At 44.9% G+C, this 24,676-nt stretch overlaps 1 protein-coding gene across 2 annotated transcripts in view; it reads right to left on the reverse strand.

Moving 5' to 3' along the window:
* The window catches only part of SIDT1 (SID1 transmembrane family member 1), a 131,532-nt gene that overhangs the window by 27,672 nt on the left and 79,184 nt on the right, over positions 1–24,676 (reverse strand). For both annotated transcript variants that reach the window (XM_073617456.1, XM_073617457.1), the window contains 5 exons: positions 18,760–18,843; positions 14,119–14,212; positions 11,418–11,483; positions 8,894–8,987; positions 4,458–4,501 (listed from right to left, as the gene is read on the reverse strand). In XM_073617456.1, the coding sequence (XP_073473557.1) occupies positions 4,458–4,501; positions 8,894–8,987; positions 11,418–11,483; positions 14,119–14,212; positions 18,760–18,843 (382 nt within the window). The remainder of the gene's footprint in view (positions 1–4,457; positions 4,502–8,893; positions 8,988–11,417; positions 11,484–14,118; positions 14,213–18,759; positions 18,844–24,676) is intronic.

Consider the following 24,676-nt stretch of genomic DNA (forward strand, 5'->3'; position numbering starts at 1 on the left):
GGTGGGCACAGAACATTACATGGGGACACTGCAAGGCACATGACATGACATGGTGGGCACAGCACATTACATGGGGGGCACTGCAATGGACATGACATGGTGTGCACAGAACTTTACATAGTGGGCACTGCAATGCACATGACATGGTGGGCACAGCACATTACATAGGGGCACTGCAATGCACATGACAGGACATGGTGGGCACAGCACATTATATGGGGGGCACTGCAAGGCACATGACATGACATGACATGACATGGTGGGCACAGCACATTACATGGGGGGCACTGCAAGGCACATGACATGACATGGTGGGCACAGCACTTTACATAGTGGGCACTGCAATGCACATGACATGGTGGGCACAGCACATTACATGGGGGGCACTGCAATGCACATGACATGGTGTGCACAGAACTTTACATAGTGGGCACTGCAATGCACATGACATGGTGGGCACAGCACATTACATAGGGGCACTGCAATGCACATGACAGGACATGGTGGGCACAGCACATTATATGGGGGGCACTGCAAGGCACATGACATGACATGGTGGGCACAGCACATTACATGGGGGGCACTGCAAGGCACATGACATGACATAGTGGGCACAGCACATTACATGGGGGGCACTGCAAGGCACATGACATGCGGGGCACTGCAATGCACATGACATGGTGGGCACAGCACTTTACATAGTGGGCACTGCAATGCACATGACATGGTGGGCACAGCACATTACATAGGGGCACTGCAATGCACATGACAGGACATGGTGGGCACAGCACATTACATGGGGGGCACTGCAAGGCACATGGCATGACATGGTGGGCACAGCACATTACATGGGGGGCACTGCAATGCACATGACATGACATGGTGGGCACAGCACATTACACGGGGACACTGCAAGGCACATGACATGGTGTGCACAGCACTTTACATAGTGGGCACTGCAATGCACATGACATGGTGGGCACAGCACATTACATAGGGGCACTGCAATGCACATGACAGGACATGGTGGGCACAGCACATTACATGGGGGGCACTGCAAGGCACATGACTTGACATGGTGGGCACAGCACATTACATGGGGGGCACTGCAAGGCACATGACATGGTGGGCACAGCACTTTACATAGTGGGCACTGCAATGCACATGACATGGTGGACACAGCACATTACATGGGGGGCACTGCAAGGCACATGACATGGTGGGCACAGCACTTTACATAGTGGGCACTGCAATGCACATGACATGGTGGGCACAGCACATTACATGGGGGCACTGCAAGGCACATGACATGGTGGGCACAGCACATTACATGGGGGGCACTGCAAGGCACATGACAGGACATGGTGGGCACAGCACATTACATGGGGGGGCACTGCAAGGCACATGACAGGACATGGTGGGCACAGCACGGCACATGACATGGTGGGCACTGGGCACAAGAGAGCACATTACATGGGGGAAGCAGCAGTCTGTCCCCTAGCACAATAATTACACAACATCCCCCTAACAAATGTACTGACCTTATCATAACAGCATGGGAGATGTCCTTCCTCCCGGGCTCCTGCTGGTTAGAACATCAGCGCCCCTCCCCCAGACACTGAGGATCTGTGTGTGTGTAACAGATCCTGTGATAGGGGTCAGTCATCGGCAGAGACAGGACTTGGCTGCACTGACTTGTCTCCATAGTGACACTACACTGCCCCCCATAGTGACACTACACTGCCCCCCATAGTGACACTACACTGCCCCCATAGTGACACTACACTGCCCCCCATAGTGACACTACACTGCCCCCATAGTGACACTACACTGCCCCCCATAGTGACACTACACTGCCCCCCATAGTGACACTACACTGACCTCCATACTATACTAAACTACACTGTCCTGCCTACAGTCTCTCTCTCTCGCCCCCCTCCCCCTCCCAGTAACATGACTCTCACTTACCTTCTTATCCTGGCTGCATCGGTCCGGATGATGAGGAGAACACAGCGGCGGCTCACTTTCTTCTCTCCCCTGCGCTCTGCTTGCTGCCATGTTCAGTATCCAGCGCCCTGTGATTGGGTGGATGGGGGTCATGTGCGGAGGCGGGGCGCCTCACATGACCCCCATACACCCAATCACAGGGCGCCGGACACTTAACATGGCGGCCGGAGCCCGGGGACACAAAATTAAAAATTAGGAGGAGGCAGCCAGTGACACATACTGGCGCCCCCCTAAATATTGCGCCCGGGGCCACGGCACCCCCTGCACCCCCCACGCTACGCCACTGGCGACAAGATCCCTTCTAATGACCATAACCACTTGCATCATAAGGCAACCTTCACTCATAAGAATTCTAGATGCAGCGTTTCATGTCAGCGACCAGCTCATCAGCGGAAATTATTCTGAATTCATCTCTATGACTACAAATCACTGAAAGAGAGCAGTTTGTAGCAGAGTGTACCAATCCAATGCTGTAGCACTAGTTTAACTCACATATGTCAAACACAAGGCCTGCGGGCAGAATCCAGCCCATAAGACCTTGTCATATGGCCCAGTTTTGCAGCCAGAACGTGGTGAAACTCTACTCCGCCACCTCCAGCTCACACTTCCTGCTCCTCACCTTCTGTGTTTACAAGAGACAGCTTTGCTCTCCGCAGCTCCCAGATCTAACAGATCCCCACACGCACTCATGGAGGGGCACGGCCTGGACAGATCTCTAGAATCTGAGAGAGTGATCCTCCTGCAAGACGAAGCAGAGCTGCCTACACAGTGCAGCACTAGAGCCAGGCCAGGTAGGAGAGCGTAGAGATGCAAAAAAGCTTTAGGGGGAGGGGGGTTGCACACTGTGCATAATGCACCCTTAAACCCTGCACTCTGTAAGTAGCATACTCCTGAACTCTGCACTCTGTATGTAACGCATTCCTGAACTCTGCACTCTGTACATAGCACACCCCTGAACTTTGCACTCTGTACATAGCACACCCCTGAACTCTGCACTCTGTACATAGCACACCCCTGAACTCTGCACTCTGTACATAGCACACCCCTGAACTCTGCACTCTGTACATAGCACACCCTTGAACTCTGCACTCTGTACATAACACACCCCTGAACTCTGCACTCTGTACATAGCATACCCCTGAACTCTGCACTCTGTACATAACACACCCCTGAACTCTGCACTCTGTACATAGCACACCCCTGAACTCTGCACTCTGTACATAACACACCCCTGAACTCTGCACTCTGTACATAACTCACTCCTGAGCTCTGCACTCTGTATCTAGCTCACTTCTGAAATCTGTACCTAGCTCACTCCCGAACTCTGTACCTAGCTCACTCCTGAACTCTGCATTCTGTACCTAGCTCGCTCCTAAATTCTGCACTCTGTACCTAGCTTACTCCTAATTTCTGCAATTTGTACCTAAACTCACTCCTAAATTCCGCACTCTGTACCTAGCTCACTCCTGTACTCTGCACTCTGTACCTGGCTCACTCCTGTACTCTGCACTCTGTACCTGGCTCACTCCTGTACTCTGCACTCTGTGCATAGCCCACTCCTAAACTCTGCACTCTGTATGTCATGTAATCCTGAAAGCTGCACTGTATACCTAGCGCACCCCAGGTACAACCGGCACTTTGAAGGCAACTAAACTGCTGATGCAGCCTGCGATGAAATTGAGTTTGACCCCCCTGATTTAACTTGTAGCAGCAACAAATCGCTGGAAGAGAATATGCTGGCTATAAATCACTGTCGATCCCTGGCATGAGTGATTTGTAGTAGCAATTAAGCGCTCCTACAAAACTGCCTATCTCACATGGCCTTAACTGTGATTCGGGACGTGCCAAGAATCTAATACAGGAATAAGAAGGCCTGAAATTTATTATAGCTTCCAAAAATGGAAACAAAGTCAAAGTAAAAAAAAAAAAAGTAATACAGCAAAAGTGCGCAAAGAAAAAAACAGGCCTGTATTACCAATTCTGACCAGCAGGTGGAGACAGGATGCATTCTACATTTCTGGTACAGCTGGCAGAATCGGGGGAATGCTGTGACACTTTTTTTTGTATTAGATTTGTTGAACAGCCAGCCAGGGGGTAAAAGAAGAGTACTAATAGCAGTCCTATGGATCATTGCTGTCTTGCAAAGCTATCCCAGGAGAAGAATATGCAGCATGCAACCCTACTGCGCATGCACGAAGTGCGCTGTGCTCTCTCGCTGGCCCGGCAGAAGGGGAGGGAGGAGGAGGGGGGCCAAGCTGCTGATGTAATTCACCGTGGCCCGGTCTCCTGGAAGTGGGGACAGGGTACCTGTAAAATGGGTACCAAATGTGGCACCTGAGGGAGGGGGGAGCAATCAGATAAGCGGAAGTTCCACTTTTGGGTGGAACTCCGCTTTAATTTTTTTTTAGCAACAAATCAGTTTAATATTACACAGAAATCAGAAGGAGTACCTTCATCTGGACTGGCCGCCAAGTCGTGCCTCTTCGACTGTACCCTGTAAGAAAGGAAAATATAAAATGGTATAGAAATATAAAATGGTATACGAGATATAAAATATTATAGAAATAAAAAAATGGTATATAAGATATAAAATAGTATAGAAATAAAAAAAATGCTATACAAGATATAAAATAGTGTAGAAAAATAAAATGGTATACAAGAGAGAAAAAAGTTTAAAAATAAAAAATGGTATATGTAAGATATAAAATAGTATAGAAATATAAAATGGTATTCAAGATATAAAATAGTATAAAAAAATGCAATATGTAAGATATAAAATAGTATTGAAATATAAAATGGTATACAAGATATAAAATACCATATATACTCGAGTATAAGCCGAGATTTTCAGCATATTTTTTGTGCTGAAAATGCCCCCCTCGGCTTATACTCGAGTCAAGCACTTTTCTGCAGCAGAGAATGACATTTTCCGAACCGACTTTGGGGCACCGTATCTCGGGGCCACTTGGTGCTAGGAACCCCAAATTTGGTGTGGAACTAGCACTACAACATAACCAAAGCTGGGGTACCTAGCACCAAGTGGCCCCGACATACGGGGCCCCAAAGTCAGTTTGTTAAATGTCATTCTCTGCTGCAGAAAAGTACTTGACATTTTCCGAACCAACTTTGCGGCCCGTATATCAGGGCCACTTGGTGCTAGGAACCCCAGCTTTGGATAGTCCTGTAGTGCTAGTCCCACTGGGTTTGCACACCAAATTTGGGGTTCCTAGCACCAAGTGGCCTGAGATACGCGTCCCAAAATTCGGTCAACTGTGTCCATCTGCAGCAATGTCATTTCAGGACCCCAAATTTTGGCTGCAGCTAGGGGGCATCTAGAAACCCTTAACTACCGAGTTTGAAGTTCGGGGGACCTATGGCTGGAAATGGGCACAGTGAGGCTGCAAATGGGCATTGTTAACCCTCTTTTCCACTTACAGTAGCTGCGCATTTCCCACCCTAGGCTTATACTCGAGTCAATAAGTTTTCCCAGTTTTTTGTGGTAAAATTAGGTGCCTCAGCTTATATTCAAGTTGGCTTATACTCGAGTATATACGGTAGTATGAAAATTAAAAAATGGTATATAAGATATAAAATAGTATATAAATATAAATTGGTATACGATATATAAAATAGCATAGAAATAAAAAGTGGCATATAGGATATAAAATAGTACAGTACCATTTTTTATTTCTATACTATTTTATACCTTGTATAACATTTTTATTTCTATACTATTTTATATATTGTATACCATTCCTTTTCTATATTATTTTATATCTTTTATATAATTTTTTTTGTTTCTATACTATTTTATATCTTGTATATCATTTTTTATTTCTATTCTACAATGACGGATGTCAGCTTTCCCTGACTCTGGAGGTCACCATTAGGCCTTCAGGGGTCAGGGCCATCACTACACTTATATACCATGTTTTATTTCTATACTATTTTATAAGTGTAGTGTTGGCCCTGACCCCTGAAGGCCTAATGGTGACCTCCAGAGTCAGGGAAAGCTGACATCCATCTTTGTAGAATAGAAATAAAAAATGGTATACAAGATATAAAATAGTATAGAAATATAAAATGGTATACAAGATATAAAATAGTATAAAAATAGATAAATGGTATATAAGATATAAAATAGTATAGAAATATAAATTGGTATAAGAGATATAAAATAGCATAGAAATAAAAAGTGGCATATAGGATATAAAATAGTATAGAAATAAAAAATGGTATACAGATATAAAACAGTATAGAGATAAAAAATAATATATAAGATATAAAATAGTATAGAAATAAAAAATTGATATATAAGATATAAAGTAATATAGAAAAAAAATGGTATACAAGCTATAAAATAGTATAGAAATAAAAAATGTTATACAAGATATATACTATTTTATATCTTGTATACCATTTTTTTCTATATTATTTTATATCTTATATATATCAGTTTTTTATTTCTATACTATTTTTATTTCTATACTATTTTATATCTTGTATACCATTTTTTATTTCTATTCTACAAAGACGGATGTCAGCTTTCCCTGACTCTGGAGGTCACCATTAGGCCTTCAGGGGTCAGGGCCATCACTACACTTATATACCATTTTTTGTTTCTATAATATTTTATAAGTGTAGTGATGGCCCTGACCCCTGAAGGCCTAATGGTGACCTCCAGAGTCAGGGACAGCTGACATCCGTCTTTGTAGAGTGGGTTACAAGGCATGGTGGGTGTAATGCAGATGGAGTGATGGGGGCCAGTCACTTTTTGGATGCAAAAGAGATTCATTGTCTTTTAACAGAACTGTGGGAGAGAGGGTTAGGGCCAGGACACCCTTAAGTAGATGCAAAGATAATTGGCAAACTCTGAGACTTCTATAGGTAGACAGCTATACAGTGGAAGGCCTCCAGCTGGACACCACTTCTGTATAGGTAGGACCGCTGTCTCCTATGGCAACAAATCTTGTAACAGTCACGGTATTTGTTCTTAACTATTGGCAACACAGAACAGTTCTTCTCTTACACTACAATCTCCCACTGTAGATTTTCACTCACTGAGCTCCCGGTCTCTAACTAGACTTCCAGATCCAATCGTCACTGGATCCCCTGAGCTCTTCGTACTCCTCAAGCCTCACCCCCAGCTTTCCTGCTGGGTCCCTGGCTTGGCACTTGCTGAAGCTTTCCCACTTCACCGTCCCTGGCTGGTGAGAAGACTGCTCCGGTACTGCCTCAAGCTTACTCACTGTAGTCTCCGGTAATAAGGTGGATGGTCCCTTCATGGCGACAGCTTCCCCTCTACCTACGACCACAACTGAATCTTTATTCTCAGTTGAACTCCAATCCTGCAATCCCAACCCTGCACTACTTCTCTCCTTCCTGGGTAGGCCTCAGGCAGCCTAGCAGCCAGGTGCCCCCCGGGATAGGATTCTGGCCTAGCAACCCAGGCGACACAACACACGTCCACCCAGACAGCTGTCCAGGTGGCACAGAACACCGATCACCTGACTCCACCCAAATATATAGGTTCTTCCAGCAGGCCAAGGGACCAAAAGAACCCCTGCCAATTGGCTGAGACACCCCATCCATCCATAGACTGACCTTGCTACACCCTTGTCACTCTAATGCCACCAGCAAGCGCCACCTAGTGGCAGAAGAGAAAAGAGTACAGCAATCCAGAGTTAGAGCCGAATCAGTGGATCTTCTAACAATCAGCCAGGATGATTAATACCTGACAAACTAAATTTATCAGCAACCCTCTCTAAACACTAGGGTGCTACATCAGGTATAAAATAGTATAGAGATAAAAAAAATGGTATACAAGATATAAAATAGTATAGAAATAAAAAATGGTATACATGATATAAAATAGTATAGAAATAAAAAATGGTATACATGATATAAAATAGTATAGAAATAAAAAATGGTATACATGATATAAAATAGTATACATGATATAAAATAGTTTAAAGATATAAAATAGTATAGAAATAAAAATGGTATACATGATATAAAATAGTATAGAAATAAAAATGGTATACATGATATAAAATAGTATAGAAATAAAAATGGTATACATGATATAAAATAGTATAGAAATAAAAAATGGTATACATGATATAAAATAGTTTAGAGATAAAGAATGGTATACAAGATATTAAATAGTATAGAAATAAAAATGGTATACATGATATAAAATAGTATAGAAATAAAAATGGTATACATGATATAAAATAGTATAGAAATAAAAATGGTATACAAGATATATAATGGTATATAAAAAACAAAGTACACTAAGTACTTTTATAATGTAATCATCCACCAGGGAACTCAATAGAGCCCTGGATGACACCAGCCTGGGTCAGTAAACCATACACATATTATGGGGAGTATAATCGAAGAGCGATATGTCCTGCAAAACTGTATGTACATTCAATCTGTGTGAATGAGGGCAAAGTTGAATGCTACTAGTCTTATTTTTCTCTCTATGATCTTCATTCATACAAAATTAGAGTGAATCAGTTAAATACCACATTATGGCCACTAGATGGAGCTGATGATTATAGCAAATACTATAGGGGCGCCATCCAGTGACTAACTAACTGCATGTTTTCTTGATTCACTCTATGAATGACTTTCACCATGGGTAGCGGGTGAATGGACTTTCCTGAATGAAAACCTCCTACAATGATAGAAATTTGTTCACTTGAAACAAAAGTTTTCAGTCCTGCTCCTTCGAATTTTCTCATCGCTGCAGTCGAAAACGATTGCTGATTTGACCCACTAATGATTACAAAATGGAACGAATGTTCCTAAAATGAAAAAAAAAAAAAAAAAAGCGTAATTTTACTAGAGACATTATAGAGAAGACTGAATGACGTACCTGAAGTGGTGGATGAAGAAGACCAGGAAAGCTCCGAGATAGAAGGTGAAGAAGAAGAGGAGGCACAGCAGTGTGGCGTGGAGATAGACCGAGCCTGAGGGGGGAAATAAGGAGAACGTTTCCTGATGTCACCGACTTCCAGAATTGTCATCATTACTACACCCATCTATAGCAGAACACTGATAACCAGAACCTGATCTGTGCTTCATGATGAGGAAGATCGCAACAATGCATCACATGTATCAATATACAGTTGTGCTCATAAGTTTACATACCCTGGCAGAATTTATGATTTCTTGGCCATTTTTCAGAGAATATTCATGATAACACAAAAACTTTTCTTTCACTCATGGTTAGTATGTGGCTGAAGCCATTTATTATCAATCAACTGTGTTTACTGTTTTAAAATCATAATCACAACAGAAACTACCCAAATGGCCCTGATCAAAAGTTTACATACCCCAGTTCTTAATACCGTGTATTGCCCCCTTTAACATCAATGACAACTTGTGGTCTTGTGTGGTATTTGTGGATGAGGCTCTTTATCTTCTCAGATGGTAAAGCTGCCCATTCCTCTTGGCAAAAAGCCTCCAGTTCCTGTAAATTCTTGGGCTGTCTTGCATGAACGGCACATTTGAGATCTCCCCAGAGGGGCTCAATGATATTGAGGTCAGGAGACTGAGATGGTCACTCCAGAACCTTCACGTTATTCTGCTGTAGCCAATGGCAGGTAGACTTGGCTTTGTGTTTAGGATCATTGTCATGTTGGAATGTCCAAGTACGTCCCATGTGCAGCTTCCTGCTTCATGCAAATATTTCTCCAGTATTTTTTGATAACATACTACATTCATCTTGTCATCAATTGTGACCAAATTTCCTGTGCCTTTGTAGGTCACACATCCCCAAAACATCAGCGCCCCACCTCCATGTTTCACAGTAGGAATGATGGACCTTTCATCATAGGCCTTGTTGACTCCTCTCCAAATGTAATGTTTATGGTTGTGGTCAAAAAGCTCAATTTTGGTCTCATCACTCCAAATGTCTTTGTGCCAGAAGGTTTGAGGATCGTCTCTGTGCTGTTTGGCGTATTGTAAGTGGGATACTTTGTGGCATTTTCGTAGTAATGGCTTTCTTCTGGCGACTCGACCATGCAGCCCATCTTTCTTCAAGTGCCTCCTTATTGTACATCTTGAAACAGCCACACCACATGTTTTCAGAGAGTCCTGTATTTCACCTGAAGTTATTTGTGGGTTTTTCTTTGCATTCCAAACAATTTTCCTGGCAGTTGTGGCTGAAATTTTAGTTGGTCTACCTGACCGTGGTTTGGTTTCAACAGAACCCCTCATTTTCCACTTCTTGATTAGAGTTTGAACACTGCTGATTGGCATTCTCAATTCCTTGGATATCTTTTTATATCCCTTTCCTGTTTTATACAGTTCAACTACCTTTTCCCGCAGATCCTTTGACAATTCTTTTGCTTTCCCCATGACTCAGAATCCAGAAACGTCAGTGCAGCACTGGATGAGAGGTGCAAGAGTCTGTCAGGAGTCCAGAAACTCATTGACCTTTTATACACACACTAATTACAAGCAAACAGATCACAGATGAGGATGATTACATTTAATAGCCATTCAAACCCCTTTGTGTCAACTTGTGTGCATGTTACCAGGCCAAAATCACCAGGGTATGTAATCTTTTGATCAGGGTCATTTCGGTAGTTTCTTGTTGTCCATTATGATTTAAAAAGAGTAAAACAGTTGATTGATAATAAATGGCTTCAGCCAAACACTAACCATAAGTGAAACAAAAGTTTTTGTTATCATTCATATTCTCTGAAAAATGGCCAAGAAATCATAATATCTACCAGGGTATGTAAACTTATGAACACAACTGTGTGTCATCTATAGCAGAACACTGATAACCAGAACCTGACCTGTGTTTCATGATGAGGAAGATCGCAACAATGTATCACATAGCTTGTGTAATTTATTAGATACAACGGTTCCCACTGAAAACCCGGGATTGGCAGCTGTTGGACCTCAGGCACTTTGGTTTTTTGGCTGTGCATGGATATACAGCAATACTCCCACAAAGCCGTATATAGCGTACAGAGTCTGTGATTAGGGAATATGTCTGTAAGCTATCCTCCATGTCTATAGGGGGCGGTATGCATGTATGTATGCCTTGGTTTGCTGCCCTAATAGGCCCAATATAAAAAAGCATACATAGAGTCTACCTGTATCTTCTGCTCCACCTAGTGGTCAAAATGTGGTATAGCCTTTTCATTTAAGTATTTTAGAAAAAAATACAGGACATTCCATTCAACTTGGACGAATGTTTCTGACATTCGTGCAACAAACGTTTTCTAAACAGACACCTAAGTAATTCAGCACTCTGCAGCTAGGGCCCGACTGATCTCACTGGAAAGCATGGACAGAACCACCCCTGTGCCAGTCGTCATACATTGGCCTCACATTCTCCGGCTGTGTACAGAAGAACAGAACATGGAGGCGTCGTCTCTTACCATTAATGGACGGAGTGATGGTGACTTCAATGTGCTTCACACGCTTCAAGTTCCAGGTGTGATTTCCTGTCCGGCAGAGGAGAAAAACAGCGATTATAATGTAAAGTGTGTGTATGGATGCACTACAATGCATAGTGAAATTGAGATTTCACCGCACACTGTGAGCTTCGCACATTAGAAGCTGCAGAGAGAGCTTGTCTTATTTCCTGGCTGGAGCACATCCAACATCATCTAGCCCTTTCCTCCCCAGCTTGACTGTCCTTAATTGTGTTCCCTGTTTGGGATTACTAACTGTATGGGGGGACGGTGTGACTGGGGAAACACACAGATCATCTCCCTGCTTAGCAGGAAGACAGATCTCAGTGTCATCGCCTGAGAAAATGGAGATCTGCCTTGTTTACTTCAGCAGTTCCCCGTTCTGTCTCTGCGGGGAATGATCGCGGGCAGGCCGTCGGACATCAAATCCGCCGGACCCGCCGATTGGCTCCTCCGCTGGCCAATCGGAGTGTGCGCACGCCTCCAGTGGCGCACGCGCGCCCGCGAATGCTAGTGCACGAATCGCCGTACCGGTACGGCGATTTTGCGCAGCCGAGCCACCTCGTCGCAGTACATCTGCAGCGGGTAGTCGGCAAGTATTTAATGGGCTGTATTTTAGCTCAGTAAAAAAAAAAAAAAAAAAAAAAAGCTGTGCAAGAGGCCTGAAGAATAAATTTAAAAATAACAAGATCAAGCTTTGCCAGGGTTAATGTTAGGGTCAAGGCTGTGGGTCAAAGGTCAGAATCAGCATATTTTGGGTTGAATTAAAAAAAAAAACATTTTTTTAATTAGTATCAGTGTTAATGTGTTTTAGACAGGATAAACAAAAAAAAAAAAAAGCGAAATGCGCACCATTTTTTCTGGGCTGTATTATGGGTACAAACAACAACTAACTATTAATCACAAATTTGTTTTGTTTTTTGTTCTTTGGTGGTTAATTATGATAATAGCATTCGTGGGCACGCCTGCAGGCAGCTCCTGAACTATTTTTGGGCGACATGCGTCCCGCAACTAGAGCTGCACGATCAATCGTATATAAGATCGCGATTTCGATTCACCCTCCCCCCCCCCCCCCCCCTCGTGCGATCTGCAAGCTGGATTAGCTCGATCTCCCAGTCGGAAGCACGGAACCAGCGTGGAACGCAAATGGCGCCGATATTGGAACTGACGTCAGCAACCGGAACTGATGCCAGTCAGCATAGAGCATAGTGCCGGCCTGGACTGCGCAAGCGCAATCAACACGCCGCTCGCTCCCAATGCTCGGGGCTGGTTATTTAATACAGCAAGGGGCGGATATTTTTCTCAAAGGGGCAGATGTATATATGGTTATAAAGACAGCAAGGGGCGGATGTATGGTTAACTATACATCCGCCCCTTTTAGAAAAGCATCCGCCCCTTTGAGAAAAGCATCCGCCCCTTTGAGAAAAGCATCCGCCCCTTGCCGTATTAAATGAATAACCAGCCCCGAGCATTGGGAGCGAGCGGCGTGTTGATTGCGCATGCGCCGTCTACAGCTGATTTTTCTCTTTTAAATTTAACCATTTTAAAGAATCGTGAGAGAATCGCGATCTGTATTCTAAGCAAAAGAATCGCGATTCTCATTTTTCCCAGAAATGTGCAACTCTAGCAACAACCGCGGCAGACCCGCACCGCGATTTGAGGTTTCATTCAAAATGTTAATGTGTAAACTGTCAAATCGCGAGCAGATCTGCGCCCGCGATTCAAAACGCTGTCGTGTGAATGCAGCCTTATAACTGGGACAACTACTATTTTCACTCTACAATGAAGCATAACCAGGTAGGTTATAGTGAGAGGGGATAGAAGGAACCAAGAGGCCTCCACCGAATCGGCAGTTATAAGAACTGATGGAGAAAAAGCCTGAAAGTGTTGTATGTAGTTTGGAATAAATGGTTGTGTAATGTCAGGCTATATGTACTATACACCGGCCGCTCTGCACATACAGTTGGCCAAAAAGGGAATGCCGTGTATATATCTGCCCACTGCCCTGAAATGAAGAATGATCTCTTAATTTGCAGGATAAGAGATGGAATGGTATAAGAGTGATGGCGAACCTTGGCGCCCCAGATGTTTTGGAACTACATTTACCCATGATCAGGGGCGGACTGACAACTCATGGGGCCCCCAGGCAATAGGAGAAGATTATGGGGCCCCCAGGCAATAGGAGATTATGGGGCCCCCAGGCTATAGGAGATTATGGGGCCCCCAGGCAATAGATTATGGGGCCACACAGTATACACACACATACACATACAGTATACAAACACAGAATACACAGACACACTGAAAAGGTACTGGAGAGGCGGGGCAGCTATAATCTTGGGATTTAAAAAAAAAAACACAGATTTTTACATACTGTCCCAGGTTTTATTGAGGCTGGCAACCCTGATGGGGCCCCTTAGTGGCATGGGGCCCTCGGGCAGTGCCCGAGTGCCCAAATGGTCAGTCCGCCTCTGCCCATGATGCTCATGCACTCTGCAGTGTACTGGAGCATCATGGGAAATGTAGTTCCAAAACATCTGGGTTGCCAAGGTTCACCATCACTGGTATAAGAAGTCTCCACCGCACCGCTCCAGTATGGAGGAATAGTGATGATGGAACCACAACTGCAGTTCCTCGGTTTGTCCAGCAGGGAGCAGCATCTTACCGACTGTGGCTGCTGGGATTGACCCGCCGCAGGCATAATCCTCCGGTTTGATGACAAACACGACATAGAATTGTCCTTTAGGGAAGTCCTTCCTCTGGTACGGGGAACAAGAACAACAAGTGTCAGCCAAACATCAAAGTGAGCAAAAAAGATTTCTGTCCTCATAAGACTTTATTATACAACATAAAAACTGGCACCAGATAAAAATAAAAATGGCCAATGCAAATATATACTATATGACATGCGCAGGGAGTGTGCCTGGTGTGCCTGGGCACACCCTTATCACTATGTTTCAGGATTGAGAGTGGGGGAAAGGGGCTAATAATTGTGTAATATAGTGGCACTTTCCTTTTCTAAATGAACTCACTTGCTCACTGTGTACATTCATGACCGAAGCATAGTAAACTGTATTTGCTATGCTTCAGTTTGTGAATGAACAGGAAGCCGCTCAGCACAGAGCCCTTCCCATTCATTCACTGAGGCTGCACAGAAAGGCATGTGTGTTTGATCTTTGGGGTGTACACCCTAATGCAATAGGCTGCGCACACCTATGCTATATGGTCAAAAGTATGTATTCTTAAAGTGGTGTTGAACCCAAAACCATAAATGTAATATATTAAAGGTTTACCAATCCCTAGATGTGGTGGCTGCATTTGTTTTCTATTTTTAGGCTCCCCCCTCTGTTTTCACCTGGTAATCTGGTAACACACCTCCTGTATTAGAGCACCTCCACTCTGGATGAAGGAGCACAGGGGGCACATTTGGACAGCAGCATTGTCATTCTGGGGGGTGAGGAGTGTTAGATGTACTAGCAGATTTAGATACATGAACAAATTGAAGCCAAACTTCAGCTCACACTTTATAATCAGTTACAGCGGTTTTCTTTTCTTCTGGGATCAAACATTTGCTGGCAATAGTACAGATAGAAGCCGGGAGGAGGTGCGGGCTGTGCTCTCTCTCTCCTCTTTGTGCACGGGTGTTAACATAAGATCATTCTCCTGAATGCGACTTTGGTGGGGTTTTTCTGCTTCTAAACTTCTATAAACACCTATGTGAGCATAGACCAGCGTTTTTTAACTGGGGTGCCGCGGCAACAGTCCGGTCTGAGCGCAATTCTTTGTTAACTCCCAAGCACAGAGAGGAGAGAGAGAGAGAGAGAGAGAGAGAGAGAGAGAGAGAGAGAGAGAGAGAGAGAGAGAGAGAGAGAGAGAGAGAGAGAGAGAGAGAGAGAGAGAGCGCGCACAGCCCGCACCTCCTCCCAGCTCTCTCCTCCTCCCTGCTGCTATCTGTATTACTGCCAGCAAAACTAAAAGCTGTGCGGGCCGCCTGCCTGCATCCTACCAACCGATGATGTCATCAATTGCTAGGGACGTCAGTTGCAATAGTACAGATAGCAGCAGGGAGGAGGAACGGGCTGTGCTCTCTCTCTCTCCTCAATACCTTCAATACCTTCGCCATCTCCCCATCCTTTGTAACCAGATGTCCTTCCTCATTCTTTATGGGGCCAATATGGTCTGTTCTCCCTTTTTTACTGTTTACATACTTAAAGAATTTCTTGGGATTTTTTTTGCTCTCCTCCGCTATGTGTCTTTCATGTTCTATCTTAGCTGTCCTAATTGCACCCTTACATTTCTTGTTGCATTCTTTATAAAGTCTGAATGCTGAGGATGATCCCTCAACCTTGTATTTTTTGAAGGCCTTCTCCTTTGCTTTTATATGCATTTGGAGTTAAGCCATCCAGGACTTTTGTTCGCTCTTTTAAATTTATTACCCAATGGGATACATTGGCTAATGCCCTTTTTTAATATGCTCTTAAAGCAAACCCATCTCTCCTCCATATTCTTTGTTCCTAATATTTTATCTCAATTTATGCCTTTTAGCAAGGTTTGTAGTTTAGGTAAGTTGGCTCTTTTGAAATTCAGTGTCTTTGTATTCCCTTTATGTTTCCTATTTGTGTGATTTATACTGAAACTAATTGACCTGTGATCGCTGTTACTTAAATTGCCCCGTATTTCCACATCCGTGATCAGGTCTGTATTGTTGGTAATCAGTAGATCCAGTAATGTTTTATTTCTAGTTGGTGCATCTACCATCTGACCCATAAAATTGTCCTGCAAGACATTAAGGAACTGGCGAGCCTTAAATGAATGCGCGGTTCCCTCCGCCCAGTCTATGTCTGGATAATTAAAATCCCCCATTATGATAACACTTCCCATCCTTGCTGCTAATCCAATTTGTGATAGGAGATCCGTCTCCACTTCCTCCCTCAGGTTAGGGGGCCTATAGCATACTCCCAGTATTATTTTCCCCTTAGCTTCATCCCTTTGGAGCTCTACCCATAAGGATTCCACCTCCTCTCTAGCTTCCTCAGTGATGTCATCTCTCACATTCACTTGTACATTATTCTTGATATATAGGCATACCCCTCCCCCTTTTTTACCCTCTCTATCCTTGCGGTATAGGGTATACCCTTGAATGTTTGCCAGCCAATCATGAGAGCTGTTGAACCAGGTCTCTGAAATTCCCACAAAATCCAAATCCTCCTCGTACAACAGTATCTCTAGTTCACCCATCTTGTCCGCCATCCTCCTGGCATTGGTAAACATGCCACATAGTTTAGACCGGTCGCATATTGCAACTAGGACTTGCTACTATACTCACCTTGTGTTTTTGTGCTTTGGTTAACCTACCACTAATGCCCCCAATACTACCCTCTGGAATATCTTCCACGCTGGCTATCTCTGCCTCTGGACCCTCCCCCCCATCGCCTAGTTTAAAAACCCCTCTAACTTTTTGGCCATCTTCATTCCCAGCAGATCTGCACCCTCCTCATTTAGGTGCAGTCCGTCCCTTCTATAGTACCCGTTACCGACTGAGAAGTCGGCCCAGTCCTCCAGGAACCCAAACCCCTCCTTACTACACCAGTTCTTCAGCCACTTGTTTACTTCCCTAATCTCCCTCTGCCTTAATGGTGTGGCTTGATGTACCGGTAGTATTCCTGAGAATACTACCTTGGAGGTCCTTTTCCTCAATTTAGCTTCTAAGTCCCTAAAATCGTTCTTTAGGACACTCCATTTGCCTCTGACTTTGTCATTGGTGCCAATGTGCACCATGACAGCCGGGTCTTCCCCAGCCCCTCCCAGTAATCTGTCCACAAGATCCGTGATGTGCCGAACCTGAGCGCCCGGTAGACAACATACTGTTCGGCGCTTCAGGTCTTGGTTACAGATTGCCCTCTCTGTCCTAAGAATTGAGTCCCCTACCACCAGAATCTGTCTTTTCTTTCCCTTTGCTGCCCCCCCACTCTCACTGGAGGAGTTCTTCCCCCGGCAGCTAGGAGAATCCCTCAGCTCCAGCATTGCTGGTCCCTGACTGGTTTCACCAATGTCACTCAATGGAGCGTACTTATTGGGATGCTCCAGTCCTGGATCGGCCTCCCTGGCTCTTCCCCCTCTACCCTTCCTGACTGTCACCCATCTACTCTTTGCTAGTGCCTGCACCTCTTTGTCTCCACCCGCCTCTGTGCTGGCCCCTGCCGGCACCTGCCGTGTACATTCCTGGCTCTCCTTTAGTATGGAGGGTTTTCTCAGTGCTGACAGTTGCTTCCCCAGATTCAGAACCTGGGCTTCCAGGGAAACAATGTGCTTACATTTTGCACAGCAGTATTCGCCCTCGATCGGATGATCAAGGAACGCATACATGTGGCAAGATGTACAAAGAGTCACCTCTCCACACCCGCCGGGCATCGTACCTATTAAATTTAGTGAGGATTGGGGATTATACCCTGTCCAAATTACCTAACAGCTAGCTTCCTGGCACTAATACTCAAGACAATACACAGGTACACAACAAGACAATACACAGGTACTCACAGACCTACGTGCAATCGCAGAACAGTCGCAGACCTACGTGTACTCACAATACTCAAGTATACAGTACACAATACACAAGTACTAACGATCCACACACACTACTCAGACAGCACTCATGTACTCACACTACACATATGAAAGTGCACCCGTTGGCAGACGGAAGACACACACTATCTATAAAAGAGTGGGCTCCCGGCAGCCATACTGGCAGTACGGTTGGAGCTGTTAGGGACAGCTGACCATTCTGTGTAGGGAGCAGGCTGGGACAAGGGGTGGACAGCTGGGGGTGCCTTTCTTCAGTTACAAGCCTGACAGGAGTAGAGATGGAGGTGGTGATTTTGACAAGCGAATGACTGCTGGGCGTATGATCCCCTAAGCCTGCACATCATGGGGGGGGGGTTCGCAGTTTGGCATCTTTGCCCTGGGCGCTGGATGACCTTGTCCCGGCACTGGTAGGGAGATATGTTTTTTTCCTTCATCAATTTTGGCACTGGGCTGGTACACGTCCCCTATGGCAGTACCCGCCATCTCATGCCTTTTGTTTGACAAGATTCACACCCCGTTGACTTCAATGAGGTTCTTAATAAAAACTGAACCCAGGCAGGTTCGCCCATCCCTAGTTATACTTTAAAGCCAATTCTAGTCAAAACCCTTTGGTTGGACAGACTGGAGAAGGGGCTGAGCTTCAATCAGGTCTTCATTGTCCTCTTGGACTTCCGGTGTGGTCACTGAGGTAGAAAGTCATGTGTAGAACCGAAGGATCCCTTACCCGGATTGTAATAGCCGCCTTCTTTGTCATAGACTGGTAGATGCCATTGAATTCCACGTTATGGTCCTGATCATAGACGGGACACTGGAAGAGAAGAGAGAAGATTATCAGGAGATGGTCTGTGTGCAAACTGATCTCCAGCAGCTTTTCAGGTACCACATCCAGCATGGTGGACATGCACTATATTACCAAAAGTATTGGGACACCTGCCTTTACACGCACTTAAACTTTAATGACATTTCAGTCTTAGTCCATAAGGCGCAATATTGAGTTGGCCCACCCTTTGTAGCTAAAACAGCTTCAACTCTTCTGGGAAGGCTGTCCACAAGGTTTAGGAGGGTGTCTATGGGAATGTTTGACCATTCTTCCATAAGCACATTTGTGAGGTCAGGCACTGATGTTGGACGAGAAGGCCTGCCTCGCAGTCTCCGCTCTAATTTATCCCAAAGGCGTTCTATCAGGTTGAGGTCAGGACTCTGTGCAGGCCAGTCAAGTTCCTCCAACCCAAACTCGCTCATTCATGTCTTTATGGACCTTGCTTTGTACACTGGTGTGCAGTCATGTTGGAACAGAAAGGGGCCATCCCCAAACTGTTCCCACAAAGTTGGGAGCATGAAAATGTCCAAAATGTCTTGGTATGCTGACGCCTTAAGAGTTCCCTTCACTGGAACTAAGGGGCCAAGCCCAATCCCTGAAAAACAACCCCACACCATAATCCCTCCTCCACCAAATGATTTGGACCAGTGTACAAATCATCAGCTGATTACCTTTTTGCCGGGTCGAATTTTGCACTAATTATACATACACGCTGCTAATGTCTATGGATTGAAGATTGAAGCATCTCGCCACAAGCTAAAAGTCCAGATACAAATTTGATGGCTTTATGTCATCCTTCATCTCACCCATCAGCTGATTACCTTTTTGCCATATTGAATTTTGCACCCCCCCCAAAGCGCCCCGCCCGCAACCTCGCAGCCATCCCCAGCACCTCCTAGATACAGCCATTCGGCATTTACTTGCCTGGCGCTATCGGGAGTCCCTGTTTTCACTGTGGCCGGTGCTATTACAAAAACGGCAGCCCCGGTGTCCCTCAAGCCGTGCCTGTGCCTGGATTCTCAGTGCCGGCCACCAATTCTACTCTGCTTGCATGGCATCCCCAGCATCCCTCCATACAAGCCTAGCTTGTCCCTGCCAGCCACTGTGGCTTCTATGCTTGCATAGTGCCCCCTCGAGGCATGCCCGGGCTGCATGTGGACTGTGGGTTGGACAACCCCTTACCAAATCCAGGGAAGAGAATCATCTTCCCAGATTTATAAATAGACCTTCTTATCAAAATCTGAAATTTCTCTGCTTGTCCTTTCACTTCTTTTCAAGCAGAATTGATCAAAAGAGATTGATAATGATTCCACTGGGGACATTTTTTTATTGGAAGATTGAGTGCTTGGACGGATCGAACAATTTCATTGTACAGTGAAGGAAAAAAGTATTTGATCCCCTGCTAATTTTGTAGCTTTGCCCACTGACAAAGAAATAATCAGTCTATAATTTTAGTGGTTGGTTTATTTTAATAGTGAGACAACAAAAATATCCAGAAAAACGCATTTAAAAAGTTATAAATTGATTTGAATTTTAATGAGTGAAATAAGTATTTGTTCCCCTATCAATCAGCAAGATTTCTGGCTCCCAGGTGTCTTCTATACAGGTAATGAGCTGAGATTAGGAGCACGCTCTTAAAGGGAGTGCTCCTAATCTCAGCTTGTTACTTGTATAAAAGACACCTGTCCACAGAAGCAACCAATCAGCTTCCAATCTCTCCACCATGGCCAAGACCAAAGAGCTGTCCAAGGACGTCAGGGACAAAATTGTAGACCTACACAAGGCTGGAATGGGCTACAAGACCATCGCCAAGCAGCTTGGTAAGGGGGTGACAACAGTTGGCGCGATTATTCACAAATGGAAGAAACAGAAAATAACTGTCATTCTCCCTCGGTCTGGGGCTCCATGCAGGTCCTCACCTCGTGGAGTTACAATGATCATTGTGAGGAATTAGCCCAGAACTACACGGGAGAATCTTGTCAATGATCTCAAGGCAGCTGGGACCATAGTCACCAAGAAAACTATTGGTAACACACTGCGCCGCGAAGGACTGGAATCCTGCAGCGCCCGCAAGGTCCCCCTGCTCAAGAAAGCCCATGTACAGGCCCGTCTGAAGTTTGCTAATGAACATCTGAATGATTCAGAGGAGAACCGGGTGAAAGTGTTGTGTTCAGATGAGACCAAAATTGAGATCTTTGGCATCAACTCAACTTGTTGTGTTTGGAGGAGGAGGAACGGTGTCTATGACCCCAAGAACACCATCCCCACCGTCACACATGGAGGTGGAAACATTATGCTTTGGGGTTGTTTTCATGCTAAGGGGACAGGACAACTTCCCTGCATCAAAGGGACGATGGACGGGGCCATATACCATCAACTCTTGGGTGAGAACCTCCTTCCTTCAGCCAGGGCATTGAAAATGGGTCGTGGATGGGTATTCCAGCATGAATTGAGTGTCTTGTAGTTGGCCACCAGGTTTGCAGACATCTTAGGAGGGATTTTGTCCCACTCCTCTTTGCAGATTCTCTTCAAGTCATTAGGGTTTCGAGGCTGATGGTAAGTCGAACCTACAGCTCCCTCCACATATTTTCTATGGGATTAAGGTCTGGAGACTGGCTAGGCCACTCCAGGGCCTTAATGTGCTTCTTCTTGAGCCACTCCTTTGTTGCCTTGGCCGTGTGTTTTTTAGGTCATTGCCATGCTGGAATACCCATCCAGGACCCATTTTCAATGCCCTGGCTAGGGGGGGAAGGAGGTTCTCACCCAAGTTTTGATGGTACATTCTCCCTTTGATGCTATAAAGTTGAGCTTTGTGATTGCCAACAAGGGTTTTGCCACTACTTTGCTAGTACTAAGTCATGTTTTGCGAAGGGGGTCAAATACTTATTTCACTCATTAATATGCAAATCAATTTATAACTTTTTTAAAATGCATTTTTCTGGATTTTTTTGTTGTTATTCTGTCTCTCTCGCTGTTAAAATAAACCGACCATTAAAATTATAGATTGATAAGTTCTTTGTCAGTGGGCAACCATAAAAATTCAGCAGGGGATCAAAAACTTTTTCCCCCTCACTGTAATGGGTATGGGGATCCTTTATTTCAGAAATAACATAACAAATGTTTTATTCCGTTTCTAAATCAGAGCGGAGTATTGCAGCGCTCTGCAGGTGCTGAACTACAAGTGACCCCGGGTCCTGGAGGCCAGCAATTTATCACCCCCCGCCGCGGACGATTTCCTCATCATTACTGCAGAATCCGCAGGCCATCCACAATTCCTGTCTTCCCGCTGACTCTCTAATTTCCTGACGGCTGCTGGAGCCAAGTCTGCCTGCTGAGGGATGGACTGTTCTGTATTGCTGGCCAAGAGCAAAAAAGCTGCATGCTGGATCATGTCTCCAATTAACACCATGCGGTCACATGACAGTGAGACGGTCTTATGTTTTCAGTATAAAGCTGAAGGGAAGGTTATTTTTGACATTATGGTTTGTAAAAAGACTGATATGAAAAAATAAATGGCAAAGGGGGAGGTATGAAACAAAGAAACAAAGAATGAATGAAGAACTGCAACCACAAATTGTCAAAATGATCAGTTATGAGTTGACCAATGGACAAGTGGCACTGGTTCACTGGTGAGGAGTCTAAGCGGCTTCTTGGTCTTCACCAGTGCTCCCTGCAAAGGATAATGGGTCGGTAATCCTAGTGACCGCTAGGCTACTTTGCTACTAGATGCCACCAGGTTGCGGCCCGCAGGATTGCCCCACCGGTGGCTAGCAAGAACAGGGAGGTTACAATGGACAGGTTCAGGTCGAGGAAGGCAACATCAAGCATAGTTTGAGGCAGAGGGAGGCTGTATACAATAGTCAAGTTTCTAGGCGGAGGTTGAGGCAAGCGACAGGCATGGATTGTCTTATGTTTTCGGCAGAGGTCAAGTCAGGTGGCAGGTAAAGTATAGTCAAGTTTCTAGACAGGGGTCGAGGCAGGCAGCAGGCAAGGATTGTCAGGTTACTAGAGGCAGGTAAGGACAGTATAGCTTCTAGGCAGAGGTAGGTGGCAGGTAGAGGATAGTCAAATTTCTAGGCAGAAGTCGAGGCAGGCGGCAGGAAAAGATTGTGAAGTTTCTAGGCAGAGGTTGCAGGAAGTGGCAGACAAGGATTTTCACTTATCTAGGCATACGTCAAGGCAGGCAGGCAAGGATATTCAAGTTTCTAGGCAGGTTGATGTTGGTGGCAGGTAAAGGATGGTCAAGTGTCTAGACAGAGGTTGAGGCAGGTAGCAGGCAAGGATAGTCATGTTTTTAGGGGCAGCAGGCAAGGATAGTAAAGTTTTCAGGCAGAGGTAGGTGGCAGATAAAGGATAGTAAAATTTCTAGGCAGAAGTCGAGGGAGGAAAGGATAGTCAAGTTTCTAGGCAAAGGTCAGGCAGGCAGTAGTAGGCAAGTTTCTAGAAGCAGCAGGCAAGCATAGTCAAGTTTGTATGCAGAAGCTGAGGTAGGTGGCAGGCAAGGATAGTCAAGTTCCTAGGCAGAGGTTGAGGAAGGCAGCAGGCAAGCATAGTCAAGTTTCTAGGAAGAGGTTGAAAGATGGCAGGTAAAGGATAGTCAAATTTCTAGGCAGTGATTGAGGCAGGCAGCAGGCACGCATAGTCAAGTTTCTATCTAGGCAGGGGTTGAGGAAGGTGGAATATAAGCATAATCAAGTTTCTAGGAAAAGGTTGAGGTAAGTGGCAGATAAAGTATAATCAAGTTTCTAGGAAAAGGTTGAGGTAGGTAGCAGGTAAAGGATAGTCAAGTTCCTAAGCAAAGGTTGAGGAAGGTGGCAGGCAAGCATAGTCAAGTTTCTAGGCAGAGGTTGAGAAAGGCAGCAGGCAAGGATAATCAAGTTTCTAGGAAAAGGTTGAGGTAGGTGGCAGGCAAGGATAATCAAGTTTCTAGGCAGAGGTTGAAAGGTGGCAGGTAAAGGACTGTCGAGTTTCTAGGCAGAGGTTGAGGCCACCCTTTGCAGCTATAACAGCTTCAACTCTTCTGGGAAGGCTGTCCACAAGGTTTAGGAGTGTGTCTATGGGAATGTTTGACCATTTTTCCAGAAGCACATTTGTGAGGTCAGGCACTGATGTTAGACGAGAAGGCCTGGCTCACAGTCTCCGCTCTAATTCATCCCAAAGGTGTTCTATCAGGTTGAGGTCAGGACTCTGTGCAGGCCAGTCAAGTTCCTTCATCCCAAACTCGCTCATCCACGTCTTTATGTCATGTATATTAAAATTCCTGCCAGTAAATCCCTTATACAGCCCACTTCCTGTTTCTTTTCTGGTCATTAGCCTAGGCTTATGACATCATGCACACCAATTTTATTCACTCTCCTGAGAGTTTGCCAGGAAGGGAGGGGGGATAAGTCATATGAGGGCCAATGAGAGCTGCAGAGCTGGAGGTGTGTGCCTGTGTAAATTACTTTGCATATTATTTTATACATACTGTGATTCTGTACTTGCCAAATAGGCTGCAGAAATCTCCTTTCACTGAGTCTGGTTGCAGCCATTTTAACTGTTGGCAGCTAAAGCTGCTGCCTGTTCACTTCCTGGATTTACTGGAGAGAGAGAGAGAGAGAGAGAGAGAGAGAGAGAGAGCTGTGCATGATGTCATAAGCCTAGGCTAATGACCAGACAAGAAACATGAAGTGGGCTGTATAAGGGATTTACTGGCAGAAAAAAATGTTTTACTATCCAAAGTTAAAACAACAACAAGGGCAGAAGATTTAATAGATGGAAAGATGAAAAATGACTGAAGGTCCGCTTTAATGTAGTTGCATTTGGATTGTTACAAGAATGA

This window comes from Aquarana catesbeiana, linkage group LG02 (assembly GCF_042186555.1).
Source record: "Aquarana catesbeiana isolate 2022-GZ linkage group LG02, ASM4218655v1, whole genome shotgun sequence".
Lineage (NCBI taxonomy): Eukaryota > Metazoa > Chordata > Amphibia > Anura > Ranidae > Aquarana > Aquarana catesbeiana.